The sequence below is a fragment of the Zingiber officinale genome, chromosome 1A, assembly GCF_018446385.1.
Source record: "Zingiber officinale cultivar Zhangliang chromosome 1A, Zo_v1.1, whole genome shotgun sequence".
In the NCBI taxonomy this organism is placed as follows: domain Eukaryota; kingdom Viridiplantae; phylum Streptophyta; class Magnoliopsida; order Zingiberales; family Zingiberaceae; genus Zingiber; species Zingiber officinale.
The window spans coordinates 23764551-23790887 of NC_055987.1; the positions used below are offsets into that span (position 1 = coordinate 23764551).

The window sequence follows — 26337 nt, forward strand, 5'->3', positions numbered from 1 at the left end:
GGTTCAGGTCGGATTCGGGTCGGGTTCAGGTTGAGTTAAAAAAAAAACTCAACCCGACCCGACCCACCCTTACTCTTTCCTTATTTTTTTCTCATCACACTTTCCCTCTATTCATTCTCTCTCATCACACACTCTTTATCCCTCATCATACTTTCTCTCTTCTCAATCTCTCCCATCACACACTCTCTCCTCATTGTCTTTCATCGCACTTTCTCTCTCATCTCACTTTCTCTTTTATCATTTTCTCTCTCATCATATTTTTTTTCTCGCATTCAACTTTCTCTCATATCTATTTTTTCTCTTATTCTCCTCTAAAGGTAAAAAAAAATTGATTCATTTTGATAGAAAATTTAGATGCATTCTCTCTCATCATACATTCTCTCTTCTCATTTTATTTCATCACACTTTCTCTCTCTTTATTTTCTCCCATAACAATTTCTATCTCGTCACGCTTTTTCTCTCCTCATACTTTCTCTCTATTCATTCTCTCATCACACTTTCTCTACCTTTTTCTCTCACATCATACATTCTCTTCATCACACACTCTCTCTCCTTATTTTCTCTCATCATACTTTTTCTCCCATCAGATACACTCCCTCCTCATTTTCTTTCATTATACTTTCTCTCTCTTTATTCTCTCTCATCACATTTTCTCTCCTATCAGACACACTCTCTCTTTATTTTCTCTCATTATACTTTTTCTATCTTCATTCTCTTCTATCACACTTTCTTCCTCCTCGCCCTCTCTCATCATACTTTCTCTCTCCTCAATTTCTCTCATTTCACTCTCTTTCTTCATTTTCTCTTATTATACTTTTCTCTTCTCAATTTCTCTTATTACACTCTTTCTTCTCATTTTCTCATCAAACTTTTCCTCTGTTCTTTCTCTCTCATTATATTTTCTCTCTCATTATACTTTCTTTTTCATTACACTTTCTCTCTCATCTTATTTTTCTCTCACATTCAATTTTATCTCACATCTAATTTTTTTTTCTTATTTTCCTCTAAAAATATTTTTTAAAATTTATTTCAATAAAAAATATTTAACTAACTAAATATTATTTTTAAAATAATATTTATATACATACTTATTCTCTTTTCACCATACTAACATTCCTAGTCTCATTTCAATTCCATTTAAAAAAAAAAAAAAAAAAAACCAACCGCCACCGTAATTTACGTCACATCGCTTCGGTCACTTTCTTAGTTATCAGCACTGAAAACCATAAATAAGCAAATGCTTGAAAACTTGCCTACCTTCTCGCACAAGTATCTTCACTTGCACGTAATTCAGCTGAGCTTTCTCATTAGCGACCCGATCATCTCTATTTAACTGCCTCCCCCCTCCTTCTCCGTATCCCTTCTTACGTCCCTAGCTCGCATCTCCACGTTGACATCGATCGCAACGATGACAAGTATAAGAGAGTGCCTGAACCTTCCTCCAGGTTTCAGATTCCGACCCACTGATGAAGAGCTCATCACCCACTACCTCTCTCCCAAGGTGGCCAACCATGCCTTCACTGCGATTGCCATAGGAGGAGAGGTCGATTTAAACAAGTGCGAGCCATGGCACCTTCCAAGTAATATACAGTTAGTTTGTTAATTAGTATTATTTTTCTTAATATTGAAATTAACGTTAAAACTGATAGCTAGGCAAGGCAAGGGTGGGGGAGAAGGAGTGGTACTTCTTCTGCCATAGGGACAGGAAGTATCCAACGGGAACAAGGACCAACAGAGCCACAAAAGCAGGGTTTTGGAAGGCCACGGGAAAAGACAAAGAGATTTTGAATAAGGGAAGAGGAGTCCTCGTGGGGATGAAGAAGACCCTTGTGTTCTACAGAGGCAGAGCTCCCAAGGGTGAGAAGACTAATTGGGTCATGCACGAGTACAGGCTCCAAGACTCCTCAGTAGCCTTCCCCATGAAGGTATGTATAGTTAGTTATATACATGCATATGTATAGATTAATTAACACATTACCATTTTATGTTTTATCAGCCGATAATAATTAATGAAACTCTTGCAGGAGGAATGGGTGGTCTGTAGGATTGTTCACAAGGGTATGGGAGCCACACCAAGCCTTGGAGATACTTGTCCACAGCCTCTTTTCATCAATAATAATAATAATAATAACAACGTCTATTCTGATTCCAATTATTACTTTCAAGAGTTACCAGCTCGATGCCCCGAGTATTTGAGCTATAACTGGATGGAGCAGCAGTTATATGAATAATTAGTGGGAAGCAGCAGGATGGTGAGGATGTAAAAAGATTTGACTAGTTGGTGTTTTCCTTTCATTCTGTCTGTATCTGTACATGTGTCATTATTTTTCATGTTTAGATTCACTCGAATATTAATACATGCACCAGAAAAGAAGTTGGTTCAAATTTTAATTCTTAACTCGTGATTAACTATATATATAATCTTGCCATGCATGCATGTTCTACCATTCAGGCGTTTTATTACATATTCTTCCTTTTCTAGGTTTTTACTAGGATCACTAATCTTATTTTAATTAGTACTCTTAAATGAACTCGATTAATTGAATCCAAATCAGATGCCTTTCTAGAGACAACATCGATTGGAATTTGGTGTGTATACATCAAGTGGAATTAAGCAAAGTGTTCCGAAGTAAATCTATTACATATATAGACTAATTATATACCAAATATAGTTGAACCAAAACGTAGCTATCTAGTAATTAGCTTTAATATATACGACCAAGTTATTTATCTTAAATTACTTAAAATTATAATTATGTTATATAAATAATAATTCATAATTATGTATTAATTAATTGTTCACGAGTTGTACTTTTTTGAGAAGTCCCTGAAGCAATCTCCCACATTTTATGCATGGCGCTTAACAAGCAAAACTTTCATCTTGTTGATTTCTACGTTAATATATAACTATAGAATGATTCTTGCAAGTTACAAACTGATTGAAACTGGTACCAAATATATAGATTCCATTGAAGGTTTCTTACCTTATAATTAACTATTTCTAACAGATCTATTAACACAAATCTTTTGCTAGATTCTATAATTTTCAATAGATATAGCTGCTATGTCTGTGCATGCATCTCTCTATCTCACACCACAAAAGAGTTCCATACACATCAGAGATATATATTTAGAATTTGTCAAACTAGCTAGTGACTAGCCACAGACGTGGATGAGATAATACAGAATGAAGTATCGGCATGGAGAAAATTTAGACTTCTTTTTATAATTAAGACGTTAATTTTTGTGTAATATCGACGTGACTGTGACAGTGTTGAGCATTTGAGCTTTGAGCTTTGAGCTTTGAGCATCTAAATGTGGAGAAAACTAAAAATTATAACTTTTTTTTGGTTAAACAAGAAATATAACTTTAGTTTATTACGGTGAAAAAAAAGAATCAGGGAAGTCATTCTCGTCTCGTATTGGTGTTGCTGTATATGACTCCATATGACCTATTGTATTTTAACATTACACATGTAAAATTTTCTTTTATTTTCTTAAATGCATCCTAATTTGACAAATATCAAAATATATAGTATTTTGGATTCCTAATTATTGATTTTGTTTGTAGTTGAATTTGAGCTTCTAGTCTATCCTAAACCCACATGCAGCTAATTTCTTTGTTTTTTTTTTTCGAGACATGTCAAAAAGCAGATCGAGTTGGACATGAGCTCGACTTAATTTAAAAACATCTATAATAGGAGCTCCCATAATAGATGTGTGGTTTAAATGAGGGAGCGCTCCATGGGAGGGAGTTCCCTCATTTTCGAGCAGAAGTGATCATCTCTTTTCTTTGTTTTTTTAATTAAAATAAATTATTTAATTTAAATTTTAAAAATCAATATTTTTTATTTAGGTTTTTATTTTATTTTATGTAATTTATTTTTTAATTATTAAAATTATTCAATAGTAATTTATGAATTTGAATTTTATTTATATATAAAATAAAGTAAAATATGATGAAAAAATATAGGACTCATAAAAAATTATTTAGAGAGATTTTTTTTTTAATAGTGAAGAGATATTTAAAAGTTTTTTCTTTTCATGTGATATTGATGTGGCATCAGGGAGCGCTATGAGTTCTTGGAGAGCTTCCATACATGTGGATGTCCTAATTAAAAATCAGTGCATGAAACAATGTACACCCTATTTAAAAAAAAATAAAAATAAATAAAATATATTATATAACAATTAAAAAAGGAAGAAAGAACAATAAAATATATCTTTTCTAGATAATGTTCAGACTTCTTAGTAATATAAGTTGAAAAAATATATTTATCTAAAAATTGTATTCATCTGTCTAAAAACTAATTAATATAGCACTTTAAAATTTAATTAATACAAATTGAATCGACTTAATTTTGTCGTTGAACTGAATCATATAATTGATTAATTCAATTAATGATATCATATTCATCAGTCTTTTTCGATTTATGAATTTTAAAATAAAAGTCTGAACCGAATAAATTAAAAAAAATAATTATTATTTTTTAAATTAATTTTCTGAATTAACCGAATCAATTAATTTGATTTAATTTACATTTTGTTCACCTCGCAAAAAGTGAATACGCTCGTATTTACTTCAACTTTACCGAAATCTCATGATTATAATACTCCTATGTACTAATCGCTAGATTGTCCCTGAGGGACATTCACTTCTAAAAACATGATCCAATTGGACATGACTTATACTTTAATTTAATTTGTCACTGATTATTTTTTTTTAAAAAAAAATGTATAAGATATATTCATAAATATAATATTCTTAATTTTTTTAATAATTTAAATATTCAGACTTTTTACCATTATAATTTGAGAAAGTAAATTATCTAAAATGTTTATTCATTATCTTAAAAATTAATTAATACAGCAATTTCCAATTTTATTAATAAATTGTAATTATTTTTTTTCTATATAGAATTAATTATTATAAAAAAATTTAAAAATTTATTCACATGAATCCTAACATTAATTTTATTCCAAAATTAAACAATAAGCATACAGACATAAAAGTATGAAATCCCTTTTTCTTAGAATTGCGAGTCTTACGGTTTCAATACCTCGGATGTAAGATGGGGTATATTATTGTTCTCTATAAATATGTTCATATTTCTTAGTATTATAATTTGAAAAAATATATTCATCTACAAATTTTATTCATCTATCTAAAAATTAATTGAACCGACTTAATTTTGTCACCGAACTGGCGAACCAAATCAATATAATTTGTTGAGTATCGATGACCGATTAGGAGGATTGAATAACTTACATCCTAAATCCGATTGTTTCTTTACAATTAATTAGTTTTGCAAGTGGTATAAAACTAAAACAATAAAAGCAAATAGGAATATAAACGCTAACACGATTGATGTAACATGATTCAGAGATTGTTTACCAATACTTCATGGCTTATCTTTGAGGTGAACGAACCCTCAATCCTTCAGTGGATTAGTCTTCGACAATCTTCGGGTAAATGAGCTCTTTCTCGGTGGAGCAAAACCTCCAACAAAGAAACTCTTCTTCTTTACCAGATTTAGGAATTAGGTGTATGAAGAAGAGTATAGACTTTGGAAGCTTGGAGGCAAAGACTAGGAGTATTTCAAGTCTCCTTTAATGTCTCAAGCTTCCTATATATAGAGAGAAAAGAGTTGATCATGTTGGTACAATTAACCTCTAGGGTTTCGATATTTGACAATGTACCTAAGTCTGGTAAGTTTAACCAAAGGTTAATTTAAACAGGACTTGATGTTTGGAAAAGAGTAGTCTAGTTAGGACTAGATGACTAGCAAGTGAGAATTTCTAACTAGAGGTTAGGTAGTGGAAGTCCTGGTGAGTAAAGCTGAGCCCTAATAGTGAAGCTAGGTGGTGGAAGTCATGGTGAGTAAAGTCGGACCCTAGTGAGTGAAGCTAGGTGGTAGAAGTTCTAGTGAGTGAAACTAGGCGGTGGAAGTTCTGATAAGTGAAACTAGACAATGAAAGTTCTAGTGAGTGAAGCTAGGCAACCCTAGGTAATGTGTGATCGACTGTCTTCTGGTTGACCGCACGTGGTCGACCGGACCAGCGAATCCTAAAATATATTGACATTATTTTACTTTACTATTTTATCTATTGTACTAACCTAGTGTGCAACAGTTGACAGGTCTGAGGGAGTCCAGCTAGGTCAACGGACCGACCGAATAGCTGGCATGAAATCCAGACAGGTCAACGGGTTGAGCGGATATCTGGCAAACTGGTAAGTTAAGGTAAATCACTGGAGGAGAGTGACCAAGTGAGGACGCACCCCGGTTGAAGGGACAATAGACGTTAGTCCAGTTTAGCTCCATTTGAGATCCCTAAACTGAGACCTTTACTAGTTCTTGGTCCTGAGAGGGGAACGTACTATCCTTTAATATCATTTATTATTTGTCCTAATACTGGTTTTGCAGGCTATTTGGACTAACGTGGTTTTGCAGGATAAAAGGAGCTAATTTTCCTTCGGATGAACAGTGACGAAGTCGCCTTCGTACTGTTCATAGAAGGCACCTTCCATGTCTATGGAAGGCGCCTTCCGCAGGATAAATTCTGGCCGAAGTTGCGGATAAGTGTCGGGCTATTCAAGATCGATTTCGCCTCATTGGAGGTACCTTCCATGCCTTTTATAAGGCTATCTTGAGAAGGCATTGAAGAACAATACCTATACGAGCTACCGCGCATATGATTGAACTTCCGACTACTCCAGGCTTCCGCTACTACTCTGCTGCAAAGTTGTCGTGTCCAACGACTACTCCGAGGACTTTCGATCGTGGCCGGCAGACCGACATCGACACGAGCGCTCCCACTTTGATCTCCAAAGTATCGGTAAAATTTTTGTGTGTAATTAAATACCGCAAAAGGACAAATGCAGAGTGTTGCACTTGTTCTAACTTTCCTTGTACTTCGATTCCCTCTTCCAGAGGTACCGGAAGAGGTTTATAGTGAATTACCCATCGATAGGTTCGCGGGACCTGGGTCTTAGAGTAGGAGTCACCGAAAGTTCCGAACCAAATAAATCACTTGTGTTTCTCTCGTGCCTGCTTTTTGTGTTTTTCTTTTTTGCTACGTTCGCACTCTAATTTAAAACGACGAAAAGAGATTTTTTGAAAACCACGTGATCCCCCCCCCCCCCCCCCCCCACGCGCGCGCGCGCGCGTAATTGATCCAACAGATCACATATTAACTCATTTCCTGTGTACCAGTCAACTGATACTTCAATCAGTTGACTGGTGCTACCGTTGGATGTAGCTAATGTCTACTTCGCAGAATCCGAGATTCTACCAACGGTAGCCAACGACCACGTACCACTGGACTGGTCGTTGCTGGCTAAACGAACATAATACTTTTGTTCGCTCTCAATCAACTATATGCAGTCAACTGGACCAATTGATTATAATTTTCATCAGTCGACTAGTTCTGATTACACACTCATGTTCATCCTCTCCGGAGTCGCCCCTTTAAAGCCGTCTTGCTCGGCCTTCGTCCCTCAGATGCACATGAGCTCGCGACTCCTCTCTGTTCCATCCTTCGTGTTGCCTTGAAGTCTGCTTCCTTCGACTCCACTCCATGCTCCTCGTCCGACGGTTCCTAGAATGTCTTCCACATCATCCTTCACCGTCTCAAGGACTTAAACCCTAGGATGAGTTTTCCAAACTTGGTCGTACCTAGCTTCTTATGTGTATTTCAATAAGTCTTGTATGACTCAAACATACATATCAAACTAATATAAAACCTAACTTAAACTTTTTAACATACACATCAAAACTATGAGAATATCCGATTAAACCTAAGTCGATTGTACCTACATAATTGACTAATTCAATTAATGATATCGTTAGCCATGTACAATATAACAATGGATGTTTCAATTTAATTAATCCATTTATGATTTTTTAAATAAAAATCGAACCAAATAAATTTAATTTAATCTATATTTTTTTCACCCCTAAAAACATGGACATTACTTATAATTAATTTAATTTGTCAATAATTATTTTTTTAAAAAATAATATATATATCTTCAATTTGTATTTTTATACAAATGTTAGAGTAAAAAATATATAATATGTATTCACAAATATAATATATTTTTATTTTTTAATAATTTAAATATTCAGACTCCGGAATATTATAATTTGAGAAAGTAAATTATCTTAAATTTTTATTCATCATCTTTAAAATTAATTAATACAGCACTTTCCAATTTTATTAATAAACTGTAATTAATTTTTTTATATAAATTAATTATTATAAAAAGAAAATTTATTCACATGAATCCAAACATTAATTTTATTACAAAATTAAACAATACGCTGTACGCATACAAAAGGCGGAGCTCAAAATACAAAATCCCTTTTACATGAAGGAGCATATTCCTGTTCTCTATAAATATGTTCAGATTTCTTAGTACTATAATTTGAGAAAATATATTCATCAAAAAATTTTATACCGACTTAATTTTGTCACCGAACCGAATCAATATAATTGACTAATTCAATTACATATATATATATATATATATATATATATATATATGACTAGTTAATATACAGTCGATATTTTAATTTAATTGATTTATAAATTTTAAAATAAAAATTGAATTGAATAAATTTAAAAAATAATAAATTTTAAAAAATAATAAATTTTAAAAAATAATAAATTTTAAAAAATAATAATTTTTAAAAAATAAATTAACCAAAAGGATTAATTTGATTTAAAGATATATTTTGCTCACCCCTACAAACATGATCTAGTTGGACATGACTTATACTAAATTAATTTAATTTGTCACTGATTATTTAAAAAAAAAATAATATATATCTTCAATTTGTATTTTTATACAATGTTAGGGTAAAAAATATATAAGATGTATTCATAAATATAATTTTTTTTAATAATATAAATATTTAGACTTCTTAATGTTATAATTTGAAAAAGTAAATTATCTAAAATTTGTATTCATTATTTTAAAAAATAATTAATACAGCGCTTTCCAATTTTATTAATAATCTGTAATTAATTTTTTATATATAGAATTAATTATTATAAAAAGGAATTTAAAAATTTATTCACATGAATCCTAACATGAATTTTATTCCAAAATTAAACAATAAGAATACAGAGATAAAAATATGAAATCCCTTTTTCTTAGAATTGCGAGTTTTACGATTTCAATACCTCGGATGTAAAAAGGAGCATATTTTTATTCTCTATAAATATGTTTAGACTTCTTAGTATTATAATTTTAAAAATATATTCATCTAGAAATTTTATTCATCTATCTAAAAATTAATTAAACCAACTTAATTTTGTCGTCGAACCAAATCGATATGATTGACTAATTCAATTAATGATATGATTAGTCATATTTGATATATATATATATATATATATATATATATATATATATATATATATATATCAATTTAATCAGTTGACTGGTTAATATGTTTAAATTTAATTGATTTATGAATTTTAAAATAAAAATCGAACTGAATAAATTTAAAAAATTATAATTTAAAAAAAAATAAATTCACTAAAAGGATTAATTTGATTTAATCTATATTTTACTCTCCCTACAAACATAATTTAATTGGACAGGACTTATACTTAATTTAATTTGTCACTGATTATTTTTTTTTAAAAAATAATATGTATTTTCAATTTATATTTTTATACAAATGTTAGGGTAAAAAAATATATATGATGTATTCGTAAATATAATTTTTTATTTTATTTTTTTAATAATTAAAATATTTAGGCTTCTTAATATTATAATTTGAGAAAGTAAGTTATCTAAAAATTTTATTTATTATCTTACAAATTAATTAATACGGCACTTTCCAATTTTATTAATAAATTAGTTAATTTTTTTTTTGATAAAATTAATTATTATAAAAAAGAGAGAGAGCATATTCTGTTATCTATAAATTGAACTATCTGCTCAGCTTTTTTTGTAAGGTTTCCTACGTTCAGCTACGAACTCCAAATTCCCTTTTTTCTTTCTCGGCTTCAACTCGTTTAATCCGTCCTGCAATGACGGAGGTACGAAAGACCAAGATCGTCTGCACCCTCGGCCCGGTGTCGAGGTCGGTCGAGATGATCGAGAAGCTTCTGAGGGCAGGGATGAATGTCGCCAGGTTCAACTTCTCCCACGGCTCCCACGAATACCACCAGGAAACCCTCGATAACCTCCGCGCCGCCATGGAGAATACCGGGATCCTCTGCGCCGTCATGCTCGACACGAAGGTGATCTTCTCTCGTACAAATTGTCGTGTTTCGCGGTTTTGTTAGGTTCTCTTTTGTCGTTTTGTACTTAAAGGTACTAACTTTCGTGACCGAGAGTTGTGAAGAATACGATCTAAATTCTCGTCTTTGTATACGTTTCTTCTTGAATGTGTTTTCACTCTGCTTTATTTCCATCAATGTATCATGTTTTTTTATACATTGTTAATATTTCACGTACTAATTAATGGTTCTCACAATCATTTCATGTCTCAGCGACAAAAGAAATTTTACTGTTTTTAAATCTTGGCTAGATAGGTCTGGATATTGCTGCAACAAAAAGAGAACCACGTTTGTGATATTCTTGGCTAGAGTTTGAAGTTTGTGATATTCTTCTTTCTTATAAAATAGATTCTCAAACGTCAATGGCTATGCTGTTCTCACAGTTTAGATGGATAATTAACAGGGTCCAGAGATACGGACTGGATTTCTGAGAGATGGCAAGCCTATCCGTCTTAAAAAGGGTAAAGAAATTACTATAACTACAGATTACAGCATAAAGGGCGATGAGAACACGATATCTATGAGCTACAAAAAGCTTGCGGAGGATTTGAAGCCAAACAGTGTCATTTTGTGTGCCGATGGTTCTATCACCCTCACAGTGCTTTCCTGCGATAAGGATTTGGGACAGGTTCGTTGCCGCTGCGAGAACTCTGCGATCCTCGGTGAGAGGAAGAATGTTAATCTTCCAGGAGTTAAAGTGGACCTTCCTACACTAACAGAGAAGGATAAGGAAGACATTCTTGGATGGGGTGTTCCAAACAAAATTGACATCATTGCCCTGTCCTTCGTGCGCAAAGGTTCTGATCTTGAACAAGTTAGGGAGGTTCTTGGAGAACATGGCAAGTCAATTTTGCTGATGTCCAAGGTTTGTTGATGTTTTTTCCCCCTATGTTTCTGCAAAGAGAGCAATATAATGACTTATTCAAACTCTAAATATTTTTCAGGTTGAGAATCAAGAAGGGATTGCCAACTTTATTGACATTCTCAAAAAATCAGACGCTTTCATGGTCGCTCGAGGAGATTTAGGAATGGAAATTCCTACTGAGAAGATATTCTATGCACAGAAGGTGATGATAGCCGAGTGTAACAGGCGAGGAAAACCTGTTGTAACCGCGACTCAAATGCTGGAGTCCATGACCAAATCACCACGACCAACTAGAGCAGAAGCAACTGATGTCGCCAATGCGGTTCTCGATGGCACTGACTGTGTGATGCTCAGTGGTGAAACCGCTGCAGGTGCTTATCCAGAGCTAGCAGTCCAAACAATGGCTAAGATTTGCTTGGAAGCCGAGTCTTACTATGATCGGGGTTCCGTTTTCAAAGGGATTGTTGCTACAGCATCACTGCCCATGAGTCCATCGGAGAGTCTTGCAGCTTCAGCTGTCAGGACAGCCAGCTCTGCCAAGGCATCTCTCATTTTGGTTCTGACCAGAGGGGGAACCACTGCAAAACTAGTTGCTAAATACAGGCCCGAAATGCCGATACTGTCAGTGATCGTTCCAGGTTTGAGGACGGATTCATTGGAATGGTTCTGCAGCGACGTAGCTCCTGCAAGGCACAGCCTCATATACAAAGGAATAATTCCTGTATTGAGCTGTGCATCTGCAAAGGCCTTCGATAACGAGACTACTGATGAAGCTGTCAAAATTGCTCTTGAGCATGCGAAGGCCACAGGACTATGCAGACCTGGGGAATCGATTGTGGCACTGCATCGAGATGGAGGTGCAACCATGATGAGGATTATGATTGTTCAGTGATTACCATATAGTAGTAGCTAGCTTGGAAATTTTCATGGATACTGAATCATCACTAGTATTTTATTTCTTTTTTATTTCTGCTTTTTAATAGCTTGCTAAATAGAGAGAATTTTTGTAAACATAATGGATGTCAGCCTAACCTTTAATGTTTCTACTAATTTAGAAGAACAAAATACGTATTTCAATTTGGATAGCAAAATAAAAACTCTCAGGGCTATATATATTAAGAACACTTTGAAGTTATGTGCTCCAATAATAAAGACAAAGTGGCTTATGGTAAGAATCAAATTCAGTAAAAATAAAAAGGACACCCCTTTTTAAACTATTAGTAAAAAAAGGCATCCTTCTCTATTTATTATCAATAGAGCGTTCTACCTCGATACATTTATCATTCTTTCCCTAATTTATTGTTCATCTGAGGTTGGGTTATTTTTAGACCGGTTAAAGGTTGGTCGGGCAGACGAGTGGAAAAAATCCAATACAATTAGGGTTTTGTGTTTCTCGATTAAACCCCCAACATTTCAAACTCTCTCGTTCGACCTTCACCATTTTCAACGATCAACTCCACCACAGCGCCTCGCCTCGCCTCACCTCACCTGCCTGCCGTCGTTCATCGATTGCAATGTGTTCTCATATATATGCACGCGCCCATCTTTTATTATCTATCTTTTAACCGCCCATTACTACCTCGTCTTATTATTTAGGGTTTAGATTTTAGTGTCAGTTTAATTCTCATTTGAGTTCTTGAACATCTTCTTCCTTTATCCAAATATCATTGTTGTAGTAGATAGGAATCGTAATTGTTACAACATTCTTGTTTATAGTCCTACCACGTTGTAGTAGCTACGAAATTATAACTGCTGCAACGTTCTAGTCTAATCATATTATAGTAGTTACGATTTTATAATTGCTACAAAATTTTAGATTTTGTTCTAACCATGTTGTAGTAGTTATGATTTTATGACCTCTACAACATTCTTGTTTATAGTCCTACCACATTGTAATAGTACGAAATCGTAACTGTTACAACGTTATGGTCTAACCACATTTTAGTAGCTATGATTTTGTAGTTGCTACAAAGTTTTAGATTTTGTTCTAACCACGTTGTAGCAGTTATAATTTCATAGCCTCTACAACATTTTGAGTTAATCATGTTATAGTAGTTACGAAATCGTAACTGATATAATACATTGATAGTCTTTCTTTTGCCCATTCTAAATATTCATAGTTATTATAATGTTTTGGTCAAGCATATCGCTATCGACCACATATATTATAGTAGCTACCAAATCGTAGTCTCTATAATGTGCTTAGACTAAAACGTTGTAATAACTATGATTTCATAGTTGCTACAACGTGCTTAGTTGTTCGAATACTCAAATGAGAACTTAATTGAATAAGGTAAGACAATAAGTGGTAGCTAAAAGATAACAATAGAAGATTATCACATACAAGGAGAACACACTACATATGAACAAGGAATTCTAAAGGAGGAGAGTTCAAAATGTTTGATTTTTTTTTGAAAAACATAAAATCTTAAATATATTGTTTTTTTTTTCTTAAATGATTGATAGCTTTAGACAATCTTAGAAAGAAAGCTTCGGAGGTAGGCTGGCAAGGCAAGGCTAGACGCCAACGAGGGAGTTAATCAATGAAAACGGTGAAGGGCGAATGAAGGAGTTTCAAGGAGGAGGGTTCCAAATGTTTGGATTGTTTTGAGAAGTGAATTAAAATCTAAATGTATTATTTTTTTTTCTTATATACCTGTCCCAGTCAGCTTTGAATCGGTCTGAAAACAACTTATGAACAATAGATTAGAGAGAAAAGTATAAATTCATCCAGGATGAGATACCCTTTTGATAATAAAACAAACAGGAATGTTGTTCGTTAAAATCTTACTTTTGCTCATTCAAATTTATATAAACGAACCAATGTTTTTTTTTAAAAAAATTAATTGCTAAAAACCATAAAACCTATAGCTACTTTATTTCAATTAATACACCATCAATTGACATCTGCCTACTAATTAATGTCATAAAAGAACATGGCATATAAAGACTTCAAAATTATTGTCTTGTCTGTCAGGCCATTATCCTTGCAGAAGTTACACTAATTAAAAAGTCGAAGACGCAGTTGACGAGATTGTAAAGTAGGAATTCAGAACCCACATTGAAGCAATCTGCAATCCACGCATTAAAATAAAAAGAAGGTGCAGCAGGTTTCATTCGCATGGACCACAATCCAATCTACATCTGAGTTCATTAAGGAGCAGAGATCACGACTGCCCACCTTCCTGCGTTATCTATCCATAAGTGAATGATTGAGGTATTATCATGATATATCTTACCACTGCTGTCATTTCTCAAAAAATCAGTACAGTAATATATTAATGGTGGCGGCATGACTTGGTCCGACATCAAAGCCTTGCTCGTCTTGTCCCTATCCGAGTTTCACAGAGGGTGGTGGGAGTTCAAAACTGAACCATGGTACATTAATTAAATGTTTTGTACACTTGCGATATATACAAGAATTAATGCTCCAATAAATTGTCCTGGTAAGCGTATAATTACGATACGATCGCCTTTTCCACTGCCAAAACTTTTGTGCCCGTCGCTCATGTGTTGCTGACTCACGTAGATTCCTGGTGGGCCCCGGAGGAATTTGGAATATCTATGGTCTGTGACATGAGTCCAAGCTCCAAAGCGATGAAGGCTCATTTGGTGGCCGGCCTCAGTTAAAGCAAGGCAACAAATAACACCACACTCACTGTCGATGAGAACGAGGGAAGTAGTGGGTTTGCCCTGTGCTTCTTCTCTCACAGTTTGCCTTTTTAAAATTTAATAGCCTCATTATCAAGGACGAACAGTGATAAAAAGACACATGAATTATATAGAGGCATTGTTTTTTTTTTTGGTAAATGTTTTAAAACATGGGCGAAGCTGAATCACTTCATTTACAAAGAAAGAGAGTAGGGGGCCCACATGGTCCGCGTCCTTGTCGACCCACTCTCTGGGTCTCCACTCACGACCACTCTCGTCTTTCTCCTCCACCGAAGTCTTTCATTCCTTTTTTTTTTTTTTTTTTTCCTTTTCTCTTTTTGCATGGATCGCATAGAGCTCGGTCATCCATGATCACCTCCAAAAGGGCAGCTTTCATGAGTTTTCCAGCAAGATCCTTTATTTCAACGCCCTCTTAGCTTCCCGTTGTGGACACAGGTACGCGAACTTGTCCTGATTTTCGTCTGCTGGATTCAGTTTCTATCTCCTGGATTATAGTTTGGTTTCCTTGTAGCGAATTACTATTTGCATGTTGAAATTGGGCGAGTTTGTCGGATTTTTCACTTTCTTTGGTGGTTTGATTTTTGGTTTCTGCCTTTTTCTTCTTGTTAAATTCCTCTCTGTGAAGTGATTATTTTGTGTCGATCAATCAAAATTGATACTTGTACTATGAAAGGCTTTTTCTTTATCTTCGAGTTCAGACTTCTGAGCACGGTGGCCATCAACCTTTCTGGATTGGATAATCTGTGACTATGCCTTCTATTGTAGTTGTTTTACTGGATTCATCTACACGCCTAATAATTGATAATGATCGTGAACAGTAGAAAACCGTCTGTTAATTTGTTTATTTATTGAATAAATTGATATGCCAATTAAATTATTTGCTTCATATCATATGAATTGACCTTTAAGAAAGTTAAGTTGGTTTTTTAGTATTATCATGAAGCCGTGCTAGTCCATCCTTTCAATAAACTCTTGTTGTTTTCATTCTTTTTTTGTGTATCATTTCCCACAACATGATTAGAAATGATAACCAACTGCCTGCTGCAATTGGAGCGAACAAATTGCATTAGATGGATTGCGAAATATTCTACAACAGCCTGCTGTTGTTGTGTTGCAGAATTATTTTGCTGGATTGCAAACAAAACTCTGGTGATCATTACTGCAAATGGGGGCTGCAAACTCGAAGATTGAAGAAGATAAGGCCCTCGTACTGTGTAGAGAGAGGAAGCGATTTGTCAGACAAACTCTTGACGAGCGGCGCTCGCTTGTAGATGCTCATGTTTCCTATGTTCAGTCCCTAAGAAATGTTGGAATTGCATTTAGAAAATTTGTAGATTCTGAAGCTTCTGTTGATTCTTCCTGGAATGTATCAGCTTCTTCGACAACTGAGCCTCTTGCTATAACAGATAGGCATATGCATATCACGAACGCATCTCCATCTCTTTCACAACGTGTGAAGAGAACTGAATCATTTTCTCCAGTTCCTTCTCCTCATTCATCTGGACGCTTGCATGTCAATGAGATGAAACCTGGAATGAATTCTTATGTGATCGTAGAGGAAAATCCTCCAACATCGGTTATAGCCACTTTAGAAACCTCATTTAGCACTCCAAAGCACATTACGTCGAAGTCTGATGAGATTTCTTCCATTGAAGTTCTCCCAACCCCTCTTGACGCTAAGAGATGGGATTATTTTGATACTCCTCAACTTCCATCTCAGAATAGGAGAGAATTAAACCATTGCTTTGATGATGCTGATGGAAGTAGCAGCTTTAAAAACGAGGGCATACCAAAATTGGGAGATAAAGACACAGCCTCCGTAGGTGAGGATAATGAGTTGCCGTCAGAAGATGATTTTGACCAACAATCCAATGAACCATTGGTTCAAATGTTCAGAAATCGAAATATGATTTTGGAACAAGAAATAGAAAGGAATGCTACAGACACCCAATCTATAAAAGATGCAATTCCTGAAAAAGAATATCTGTCTGGGGATGCTATTAAGATCCCAGATGGAAACTCTGGAGATGATGTGCCTACTGAAACAGCTTCAATGGAAGTTGCACTTCCAGTAAATGGAAAACCCAAGGAATCTATGGCAGAAACTAATCATGTTGTAAGGGACTTACTGTCATGGGTGAAAGAAATTGAAGAGCTATTTTTGAAAGCTTCTGAATCGGGAACAGAAGTTCCAAGGATGTTGGAGGCAAACAAAGTACAATTCCCACCTTTCTTTCCTGAAAGAAAAGGTAACATAAGTACCATTATAAGTTTCTTGCAAGATTCTTTAGCATATGCGTGCTAAACTCATCTGGTTTTCTTGGGCTAGATAGGACATTCCTTATCCTGGTAATAGATCTCTTGAAAGTTCCATTTCTTGTTCCCTTTGCTTACCTAGTCAACAGAGATCTAATTCCAATCTTTGTTTCAGCTCACAGAACCAAGGCATCTACATTCGTTGCACCCTTTTTTGTTTGTTGTACAGAAGAAACACCTCACCCACAAGGTAGTTTACCTATTCAACTCTAAATACCACCGTCATTTCTAGACTCAAGTATTTAATTACTTTTCTCTCAAGTGACTGCACTAAGAAAAAAGACTCAGTTAGAGACGACTTTAATACTGCAAAAGATTCTAATGATCCCAATTTTATGCAGTTTCTGATTCAAGTGAAGTGAAGTATTTAACATGGCATAGCTCAGTATCATCACTCTCCTCGTCATCTGGGAAATTTCTTGACCCAACTATGGCCAATGATTTTGTAAAGGATCTGAACAGCGAAATTTTCAGTAGCACATGCATGACTTCAGGTAGCCATGCCTCAACATTAGATCGGCTGTATGCATGGGAAAGGAAACTTTATGATGAAGTTAAGGTTAGTACTCATTTGAGCTTTATAAAATGAATACAACTCATTATTTTATCTAATTGTCTCGTCTGCAATCTATTGCTGGTTCATTTTAAAAAACAACATATACATAAGTATGATGTATAACCAGTCAATTCAGTTTTCTGGAATCGACTAGAAGGGCATATTCACTTCTTATCAGTGAAAGATACCTGTGGAACACTTTGATACAGATCTACGAAATGGCACTCCTGAGACTTTTGGCTTTATTGAGTTAGTGATTATAATATCATTAAACATTAGGTGAATACATTTGTCTGAGTTTTTCATTCAGTCTGTCTTTCTGTTAGTGGTACATGTGACTCATTCTTTGATTATCAGAATGTTGTAAACGGAATGAATCACATGTACCATTAACAGAAAGAATGAGTCACAGTGACTTCAGTTGGGACCCATATCTTGTTGCACTTACAGTGATTTATATTCCTCAGTTTTTTTCTCTGAATATTTACATGTAATAATGCTAGAGATTTCCAGTGGTTCATTTGTTGTGCTTAGTGATTACTAGCAAATTTTGATTGCATTTCCATAATGAGCTACTTGCCCTGATAGATGCCTTTCTTTATGTTTGACTTGTGTTTATCTTTCATCCAATTATTGATAAGAAACATAATGCTTAAGGACATGATGCTCGAGTGTTTTTAAGCTTATTGTGTTTCAGCCATGATGCTCAAGCCTTTTAACTTTATTGTGTTTCAGGTAAGTGGTATGATCCGGAGGGAATACGATACGAAATGTAGACTGCTGAGGCATAAAGAATCTGTGGGAGTAAAATCCATAATAATAGATAAAACCCGAGCAATTGTTAAGGATCTTCATTCTAGAATCCGTGTTGCCATCCACAGAATTGATTCAATATCAAAGCAAATAGAAGAGATAAGGGACAAGGAACTCCAACCACAACTAGAGGAGTTGATTGAAGGGTAAAATAGTTTTTTTTATAGTTAATTGTTCTTAATTTGTTACTATATTAGACTGATCGAATCATCTAACTAATGCTGATCCTAAGAGCCTTTTATACATCTAATCCTGCTGTTATTCTATGCGTAGTACCTAAATTTCGCACAAACACCATCGTTTTGCATAATGTTCTGACCTTTTTCTCTTTGTTGGCACAAAATGTCAAAAATTAAGTCCAGCCTTGAGCAAAAATGCTATTACTGATTGTCTCATCTAACTAATGCTGATCCTACGAACCTTTGATACAATTGGTTGATCCTTGTTTACATATGGCAGTAAGCAAATAGCAATTTTACATACTCAACTGATGGTTATCAGGATCCTGTAGTGCTTAGTAATTTGACTCTAACACCTGAAATGCTTACTTTTGGAACAAAGGATGTAAGGATCAGTCACCCTTCAACCAAAAACAAAAATATTGCGTCACTCGTTGAATTTGATTTTGAATCCTTGGATTTGATAATTACTTTGCTAACAATTATCTCCTGTATGGTTATCCAAAGATTGAATTATCTCTCTCTTTTGGTGATTTCAGTTTAACTAGAATGTGGAGAATGATGCTCGACTATCACACTCGTCAACACAGCATTATCTCCTTGGTTTCCAGTAATGACAGCACCAAAGTTCATACGCAATCAAAATCGGAACAGCAAGCCGCTGACCTTGTCTTCGAGTTGAAATCTCTTTGTTCAAATTTCTCAGGATGGATTTCAGCACACAAATCTTATCTTCAAGCTGTAAATGAATGGCTCCACAAATGTGTACTATCTCAGAAACAGAAGAGACGAAAGCAGCAACCGTTCTGTCCAAAAAGAGACATAGCTCCTCCAATTTTTGTCACCTGCCAAGATTGGTTAGCTCTACTGGATAAACTTCCAACTGAGAAAGCTGCGTTGGCTATAAACCATCTAGTGAGTGCGGCAAGCGATTTCTTACCTCAAGATAAGGGTCATCAGACTTCAAGGTTGTCCCTATCGGTGTCGCGGATAGCAGAGAAGAGTGGTGGCCTATATGTTCCATTAAGTAAATCCAATGTGAATTGGAATCTCCAATACAGCAACCTACTACTGGCTTTCATGGACTTCCTAGACAAGCTAAAGAGTTTTTCAGACAGTTCAGTGTTGGAATACGAAGCTCTCAAGAAGTCTATCGATGTGGCTCGAGATGTTTATGAGAAAACTGAATTTAGAAAATAAAAACTGCGTTTTTGCCTTAGTTCCTTGAAGTCAAGTTAGAAAAAAAAAAAAAAAAGAAGAAAAGAGAAGTTATGTTTACTGTAATTTCCAGAATAATGACAGGGAGACAGCTATCCATTATGGACACAAGTTGGGAGGAATAAAGAGTCCTTTCGGATGAATCTAGTGGTTAGCATATGATGTGTTGTCATCATGAGATCGGAGGTTTGAATCTCGGTAAAGTCGAGATAAATGTCTTCTTTATGTGCTAGTCATTATTCTAAAGACTAGTAGCCGTCTGTGATTTATCTCTTCCGTGTTGATCCTGAGACGGATTAACAAAATATTGGGACGAACGTATTCACCTTTTGTCATCAAATTGAGAGGAATAAAGGATCTCAAAGATGCCTATGTAATTAATTAGGCAAATTGTATCTATCAGCTTTATTTGATGGTGTATATATATATATATTATTTTATTTTAATATGTTATTTAATATTTTCATTTTATCATTACAATGTCTTATCGGGGTGCCACCTACGATTAAGACACGAACAGTTGGTTCCCGCCAATTTCTCCCCGCCATCTCTGCTCGCGCCAACTTCCCCTCCTCCCGTTCCCAACTCACCTCTTCCTCTCCCGTCAAAATCCTCCCTGGCCTCCCATCCGCCATGTCTCTTCTTGGCCTATAGTCGAGGCCAACCAGTACCCCCTCCCCCAACATCCTTCCCCACCCATGGGCAACTGCTTCACCAAGCAGCCGGCCGTCCCTGCCTCGGTCGATCCTGACGCCGAAGGCGACCCCAATGACGCCTCCTCCGACTCCTCCATTCAGAATCCCCCTACCATCGCCACGGCCAAGCCCGCCGCCGCCATCGGCCTGGTCCTCGGCCGCCCCATGGAGGACGTCCGCGCCACCTACTCCGTCGGCAAGGAGCTCGGCCGCGGCCAGTTCGGCGTTACCTACCTCTGCACCCACAAGGCCACCGGCGAGAAGCTGGCCTGCAAGACCATCGCCAAGCGGAAGCTCACCAACAAGGAGGACATCGAGGACGTGAGGAGGGAGGTGCAGATCATGTACCACCTCTCCGGCCAGCCCAACATCGTCGAGCTCAAGGGCGCCTACGAGGACAAGCAGTCGGTGCACCTCGTCATGGAGCTCTGCGCCGGCGGTGAGCTTTTCGACCGCATCATCGCCAAGGGACACTACACCGAGCGGGCCGCCGCCTCCTTGCTCAGGACCATCGTGCAGATCGTGCACACTTGCCATTCCATGGGGGTCATGCACAGGGACCTCAAGCCCGAGAACTTCCTCTTGTTCAGTAAGGAAGAGGACTCACCGCTCAAGGCCACCGATTTCGGCCTCTCAGTCTTCTTCAAGCAAGGTCCCATCCATCTGCTCCTGATTCATCAATTAATATTGTATTGTCTTTCTTACAATGTTTTGGTTGAATCTTTTGGTTCACATCCTAATCTCTGAACAGGTGAGGTATTCAAAGACATAGTTGGCAGTGCATATTACATCGCACCTGAAGTCCTCAAACGAAAATACGGACCCGAAGCTGATATTTGGAGCATAGGGGTGATGCTCTACATTTTCCTCAGCGGTGTTCCTCCCTTTTGGGCTGGTATTCTTCTCTCTATTCGACAATTTAAAGAATTTGCTTAGGAGAACAAAAAATTTAAACCAAGATTTGTTTGTGTAGAATCTGAACAAGGGATCTTTAATGATATTTTAAGAGGAGAGATTGACTTCGCAAGTGACCCATGGCCTAAAATTTCTCCTGGCGCTAAGGATCTTGTAAGGAAGATGCTGAATTTGGACCCTAAACAAAGGCTAACCGCATTTGAAGTTCTCAGTATGATTTCTTCTCTCATGTAACCTTTATGATAGGTTTCGTCAGTAGCATACCAAAGCCTTCTATTCTATCATTATCTTGTTGTGGTTTTACTAAAGATCTTACTGATGTTGAGCTTGATATGTAGATCATCCTTGGATCAAAGAAGATGGGGAAGCACCTGATACACCACTTGATAATGCTGTTCTTGGTAGACTGAAACAATTCAGAGCAATGAATCAATTTAAGAAGGCTGCATTAAGGGTAAATTCTGGTCGAGTTGGCTTTTTGAAAGAAAGAAGAATAATAATTCCAGGAGACAAGGATTAGGTAGAGGAAAAGTGTGTAATTGTCACCATTTTAATGTATTTCTACTACATTTTCTGCAGGTGATTGCAGGATGCTTATCAGAGGAGGAGATACAAGGTCTTAAGGAAATGTTCAAGAGCATGGACTCCGACAACAGCGGAACTATTACTCTTGAAGAGCTAAAGCAGGGTCTCGCAAAGCAAGGAACAAAACTAACAGAGACTGAAGTGAAGCAGCTCATGGAAGCTGTAAGCTTTTCATTTGTTCTCGAAGATTTCAAGTATAAAACCCAACCTCTTGGCCACATACCACTTTCCACAGGCTGATGCGGACGGTAACGGAACAATCGACTACGAGGAGTTCATCACAGCAACCATGCACATGAACAGAATGGATAGAGAAGAGCATCTGTATACCGCATTCCAATACTTCGATAAGGACAACAGTGGGTAAGTTGTCAAGACACAATCTTTTATTGGTAGATGCAACTATTTAGTGGTAGAATTGATCAGCAATGAACTTCTGTATGCTTAATATTGTGTAGCCATATTACGAGGGAAGAACTTGAGCAAGCTCTGAAAGAGAAAGGGATGTTTGATGAAACAGAAATCAAGGGTATCATTGATGATGTTGATGTTGACAATGTAAGTAGAAAGAACAATTGGAGAAGTTTTACAAAACCAGTTGTTCAAGGGAAAATAATATAACTTTCTTCCTCTTTTTTTTCTTACAATGTACAGGATGGAAACATTAATTACGATGAGTTTGTGGCAATGATGCGAATGGGGAACCCTGATCCGAATCCAAAGAAGAGAAGGGATGTGGTTATCTGACCATAAGTTCTGTTGGAGCTTGTGAATGTGATCGACACTTTCTGTGGGTTTCATGTACAAATTTCTCTTTTTTTTCCCATAAAAAATTGTACAAATCTTGCTTGTGGGGACGAGTTAGGAGAAGAGTTCAAGTGTCCAACCATTGTATGTCTGATTTGAGGGGGGTTAGCTTTTCTGTAAAACAAATTTAATCAATTTATTATATACATCAGCTATTAGCCAGCATAGGTTTTAGAAAATTTCAATCAATACAAAGAAATTGCCAAATTGGTTTAAGGTCGCAAATAATACTGATCAAATTATTGTTCACGAAAACATGAAGATGTTTGATTCACTTCTAGTTTAATTTACAATATATAAATATTAAAAAAATACGATTTCAAAATGGGCATTTGGTCTAGTGGTATGATTCTCGCTTAGGGTGCGAGAGGTCCTGAGTTCAATTCTCGGAATGCCCCATATTTTTATGATTTTGCTTGATTTAAAAAGTTTATATAATATTTTATATAATATTATAGCAATCAATTAATGGGCAAAGTTTTTATACACTTTTAGGATCTTTGCATATTTGAATGGCCTTTATTGAGACATGAAGAAGACTCCCTTCATTAAATCTTCTGCCTTTAACCTAATTTTATCAAACTCTTATAGCAAACTTCTCATAGAGTTCAGTAGTATAATGTCTTCCAAACTTCTTGAATCGCATTAGTGCCTTCTTCAATCGCATGCTAACTTCTTCATTTCTTGGAACGCCTGATGACATTCTTCATCAAATCCACCAATGAACTGGAAAAAGACTCACGTTTGTTTAGATCGATCGATCTCAAGAGAAGAAAAAAGCTCGAATGGCATGCATTAATCAGCGGGCGGATCGAGGTCACCTGATGCACGCGGTAAGCAAATCGAACACCTTGTTCCATTAATTCATCCTCGTCGGAGAGCGCATCGAATTTCACCGAAGTGACCACTCGGTTCATGTACTCCTTCGCCAGCTTCATGGAACCTGACTTTAACTGCAAGCGCACCAAATGCAACCAGAATTTTGACTTGGAAGATGACGACAATGAATATGTGGATTGATCACATACTTGGGCGATGATGCCAGAGTCGAGCATCCATTGCCAAGGGACTTTGAAATCCCTGAACCTTTGGCCGGTGCTCTCCCTCGCCCTCTCCGTGCTCTGCACGCCGCGTTCCAATCTGTACCAACGAAGATGTCGATTAATTAATTAACGAGCCGTCGGAGTCCACTGGGAGCTCGCATGCATGGATCAGTTTTTAGATTCTGGTCTCACTTGTCCTGCAACGCCTGGATCCGCTTCAGGGCGACGGCTGTAGGCTGCCGGCGGTCGTCGTGGAAGGCCAACGCCTCTGTTTCCAGGTTCTTGAGCTCTCTGTATCCGACGGCCGCTTCCCTCATTGCGTCCGCCTTTTGCTCCGGCCACCGGGGGAAGTGTTTCAGCACCGCCCTCTCGTCCACCAAGTAGGACAGCTCCTCGTCCAGCCACTTCACGAACGCTTCCACGTCGGCGATGTCCTTGTACGCTGCGTTCTCCACCTCCCTTGTCAGAAAGTTGATGAACTCGGCTTGAGTTTCCACATCGGATTTTATCTGCGTAAGAGATCGATTTCTTAAACTATGAATTCAGAATATGAAGGTGCTGATGATCTGAATAATTAAGAGAAAGTAGTATATATAAGCTCACTGCAAGAACATAAGCCGATCTATTCTCAATCTCTCCTATCATTTCCCGGGAGTTGGTAGGCGATGGAGTCCCCAAGCTGCCTGCTTTCATATCCGATCTCCCTTCCTTCTTTGTAAGAGATCGGTAAAGTTCCAGAACTTCTGGTACCCTTCGCACCGCCTTGATTGCCACACAGCCTGACCTCCAAGACACCGGCGGCGGCGGCGGCGGCGGTGGCGGGGGCTTCATGCCCTTGATTACATTTGAAGAATGAGAAGAAGAAGAAGAAAAAGAAGATGGAGTCGGTGGTGGCTTTGGCACTCTCGGTGATCTTGTTCTGGCTGTGGAATTGTCACTGGCCAAACTATTCTCATCCGTGTTGTTGTTTTGATCCAATTGTTTCTCCTGTGAGGAAGCGACATTGCAGGCCAAAGATTGGGTCTTCTTGAGCAGGAACGTCGGCCGCCGATCGGAATCCTGGCCTCGAAGTAGAGCATTTTGGGTGCTCAAGCGGTGAACTTCTCTTTTCAGCTGCTCATTCTCTATCTCCAAGAAACTTATTCGCCTGAGAGAGGCCTCAAGCTTTTGGCTTAGGAGAGTATTGCAAGTGTCTTCTTCCTTCAACATTTTCCTAGCTTTACTAGTATTGAATCAACCAATAAACCTCCTTCGTCATTCTTATAATCTCCAATGCCTTGGCTTTAGCAAGTAGCTTAATTAGATGAGGGCTTTCTTGACACTTGACAATACGTCAAGTTTAGCAGGTAGGTAATCATATCGGTGCACGAGTTAAAATATGCTCTTGCTAGGCATTAAAATGGTTGATAAAGAGTAGCTGTCTGGGCTTGGTAGTGTGTTGGTGTTTCAGTCACTAATAGGACTGATGATCATGCTTAATTGCTGGTTCATAAACATCCATTGTTGCTTGCTTAGGCCAAGAAGTCTCATCTTTTAAGTGCTTTATGAACAAGATGTTCTTTTGTGAGAAAAAGGATGTTAAGAGTAGCACAGGACGCATCTGATTACTAGTTCTGATAATTCCAACATTTAATGTCACGGCAACTTGATAAATACAAGCAAGGAACAACTCCTTGTTCTTTGTCACTTTGATCTAGAGATCAGGTAGACTTGATATCACCTACTTTTCTAGGTTTTGAAGGTGATCTTTGTGCGATTAAAGGACTGTTTTCTAGTTTGCTTGGATGTGAAGCAAGGTGAAAAGGAGTGCAGATGCGCCCTTTTTACCAATCACATAGATTTCATAGGACAAAACAAAGAACTGCAAGGAAGAAATCTGGAATGTAAAGAAAAAGCACTCTGTACTATCCGAATGCCAATCTTCATGCTCGACAATGGCAGTTCATCTCAGGATGATAAAAAATCTAAACAATTTTCCTTTGTTGATCTTTCAACAAATTATGAGGGTACTTCTCAGTGAAACTTGTGAAAGCACAGATAAAATTCTTTGATTTCCTGCATATTTAAGTGTCAAACACTGTGTAATGATAAAAGATAGGACGACTATTATGTAATAAGTGTTCCAATCTCTCACATTCCTTGTTAAAGTGAGAGACTTTTAGAAGAGTTTTGTGAAATAAAAAAAAAAGAAGTAATTCGCTACACAAAGTTTCGCGGAGTTCTGGGGAAGGATCCGTTGTACGCAATCTTATATTACATTTTGTAAAAAATTGTTTCAAAAAAAAAAAGTAAGATTACGTATAATGAATCCTTCTCCGGAGTCTGCATAAAGAAAACTTCGTGCGCCGAGCTATTTTTTTTTTAAATTTCATAA

At 36.6% G+C, this 26337-nt stretch overlaps 5 protein-coding genes and 1 non-coding gene across 6 annotated transcripts; 5 read left to right on the top strand and 1 right to left on the bottom strand.

Moving 5' to 3' along the window:
- The first annotated feature begins 1372 nt into the window (after positions 1 to 1372).
- Positions 1373 to 2367, top strand: LOC122001232 (NAC domain-containing protein 87-like). The gene is made up of 3 exons (XM_042555880.1): positions 1373 to 1580; positions 1654 to 1925; positions 2025 to 2367. Exons 1-3 carry the CDS (start codon positions 1409 to 1411, stop codon positions 2229 to 2231), a joined length of 651 nt encoding a protein of 216 aa, XP_042411814.1. The 5' UTR covers positions 1373 to 1408; the 3' UTR covers positions 2232 to 2367.
- Positions 2368 to 10047: 7680 nt separating this feature from the next.
- LOC122001241 (pyruvate kinase, cytosolic isozyme-like) lies at positions 10048 to 12056 on the top strand. Its single transcript, XM_042555891.1, has 3 exons — positions 10048 to 10260; positions 10703 to 11164; positions 11244 to 12056. The coding sequence occupies exons 1-3, from the start codon at positions 10048 to 10050 to the stop codon at positions 12054 to 12056; spliced, it is 1488 nt and encodes a 495-aa protein (XP_042411825.1).
- A 3014-nt stretch (positions 12057 to 15070) lies between these two features.
- LOC122021018 (protein ROLLING AND ERECT LEAF 2-like) lies at positions 15071 to 19919 on the top strand. The gene is made up of 6 exons (XM_042579088.1): positions 15071 to 15271; positions 15954 to 17085; positions 17268 to 17342; positions 17494 to 17711; positions 18444 to 18667; positions 19240 to 19919. Exons 2-6 carry the CDS (start codon positions 16002 to 16004, stop codon positions 19898 to 19900), a joined length of 2262 nt encoding a protein of 753 aa, XP_042435022.1. The 5' UTR covers positions 15071 to 15271; positions 15954 to 16001; the 3' UTR covers positions 19901 to 19919.
- A 232-nt stretch (positions 19920 to 20151) lies between these two features.
- On the top strand, positions 20152 to 23030 carry LOC122021030 (calcium-dependent protein kinase 2-like). The gene is made up of 8 exons (XM_042579099.1): positions 20152 to 21265; positions 21365 to 21508; positions 21587 to 21739; positions 21867 to 21982; positions 22108 to 22275; positions 22349 to 22476; positions 22572 to 22671; positions 22768 to 23030. The coding sequence occupies exons 1-8, from the start codon at positions 20617 to 20619 to the stop codon at positions 22858 to 22860; spliced, it is 1551 nt and encodes a 516-aa protein (XP_042435033.1). The 5' UTR covers positions 20152 to 20616; the 3' UTR covers positions 22861 to 23030.
- Positions 23031 to 23246: 216 nt separating this feature from the next.
- On the top strand, positions 23247 to 23318 carry TRNAP-AGG. The gene has a single exon. It is a non-coding gene; the product is annotated as a tRNA-Pro (tRNA).
- An 85-nt stretch (positions 23319 to 23403) lies between these two features.
- Positions 23404 to 25353, bottom strand: LOC122001248 (protein CHUP1, chloroplastic-like). Its single transcript, XM_042555904.1, has 5 exons — positions 24567 to 25353; positions 24156 to 24472; positions 23949 to 24060; positions 23742 to 23873; positions 23404 to 23646 (listed from the first exon to the last, which is right to left on the bottom strand). Exons 1-5 carry the CDS (start codon positions 25170 to 25172, stop codon positions 23578 to 23580), a joined length of 1236 nt encoding a protein of 411 aa, XP_042411838.1. The 5' UTR covers positions 25173 to 25353; the 3' UTR covers positions 23404 to 23577.
- Between the last annotated feature and the right edge of the window lie 984 nt (positions 25354 to 26337).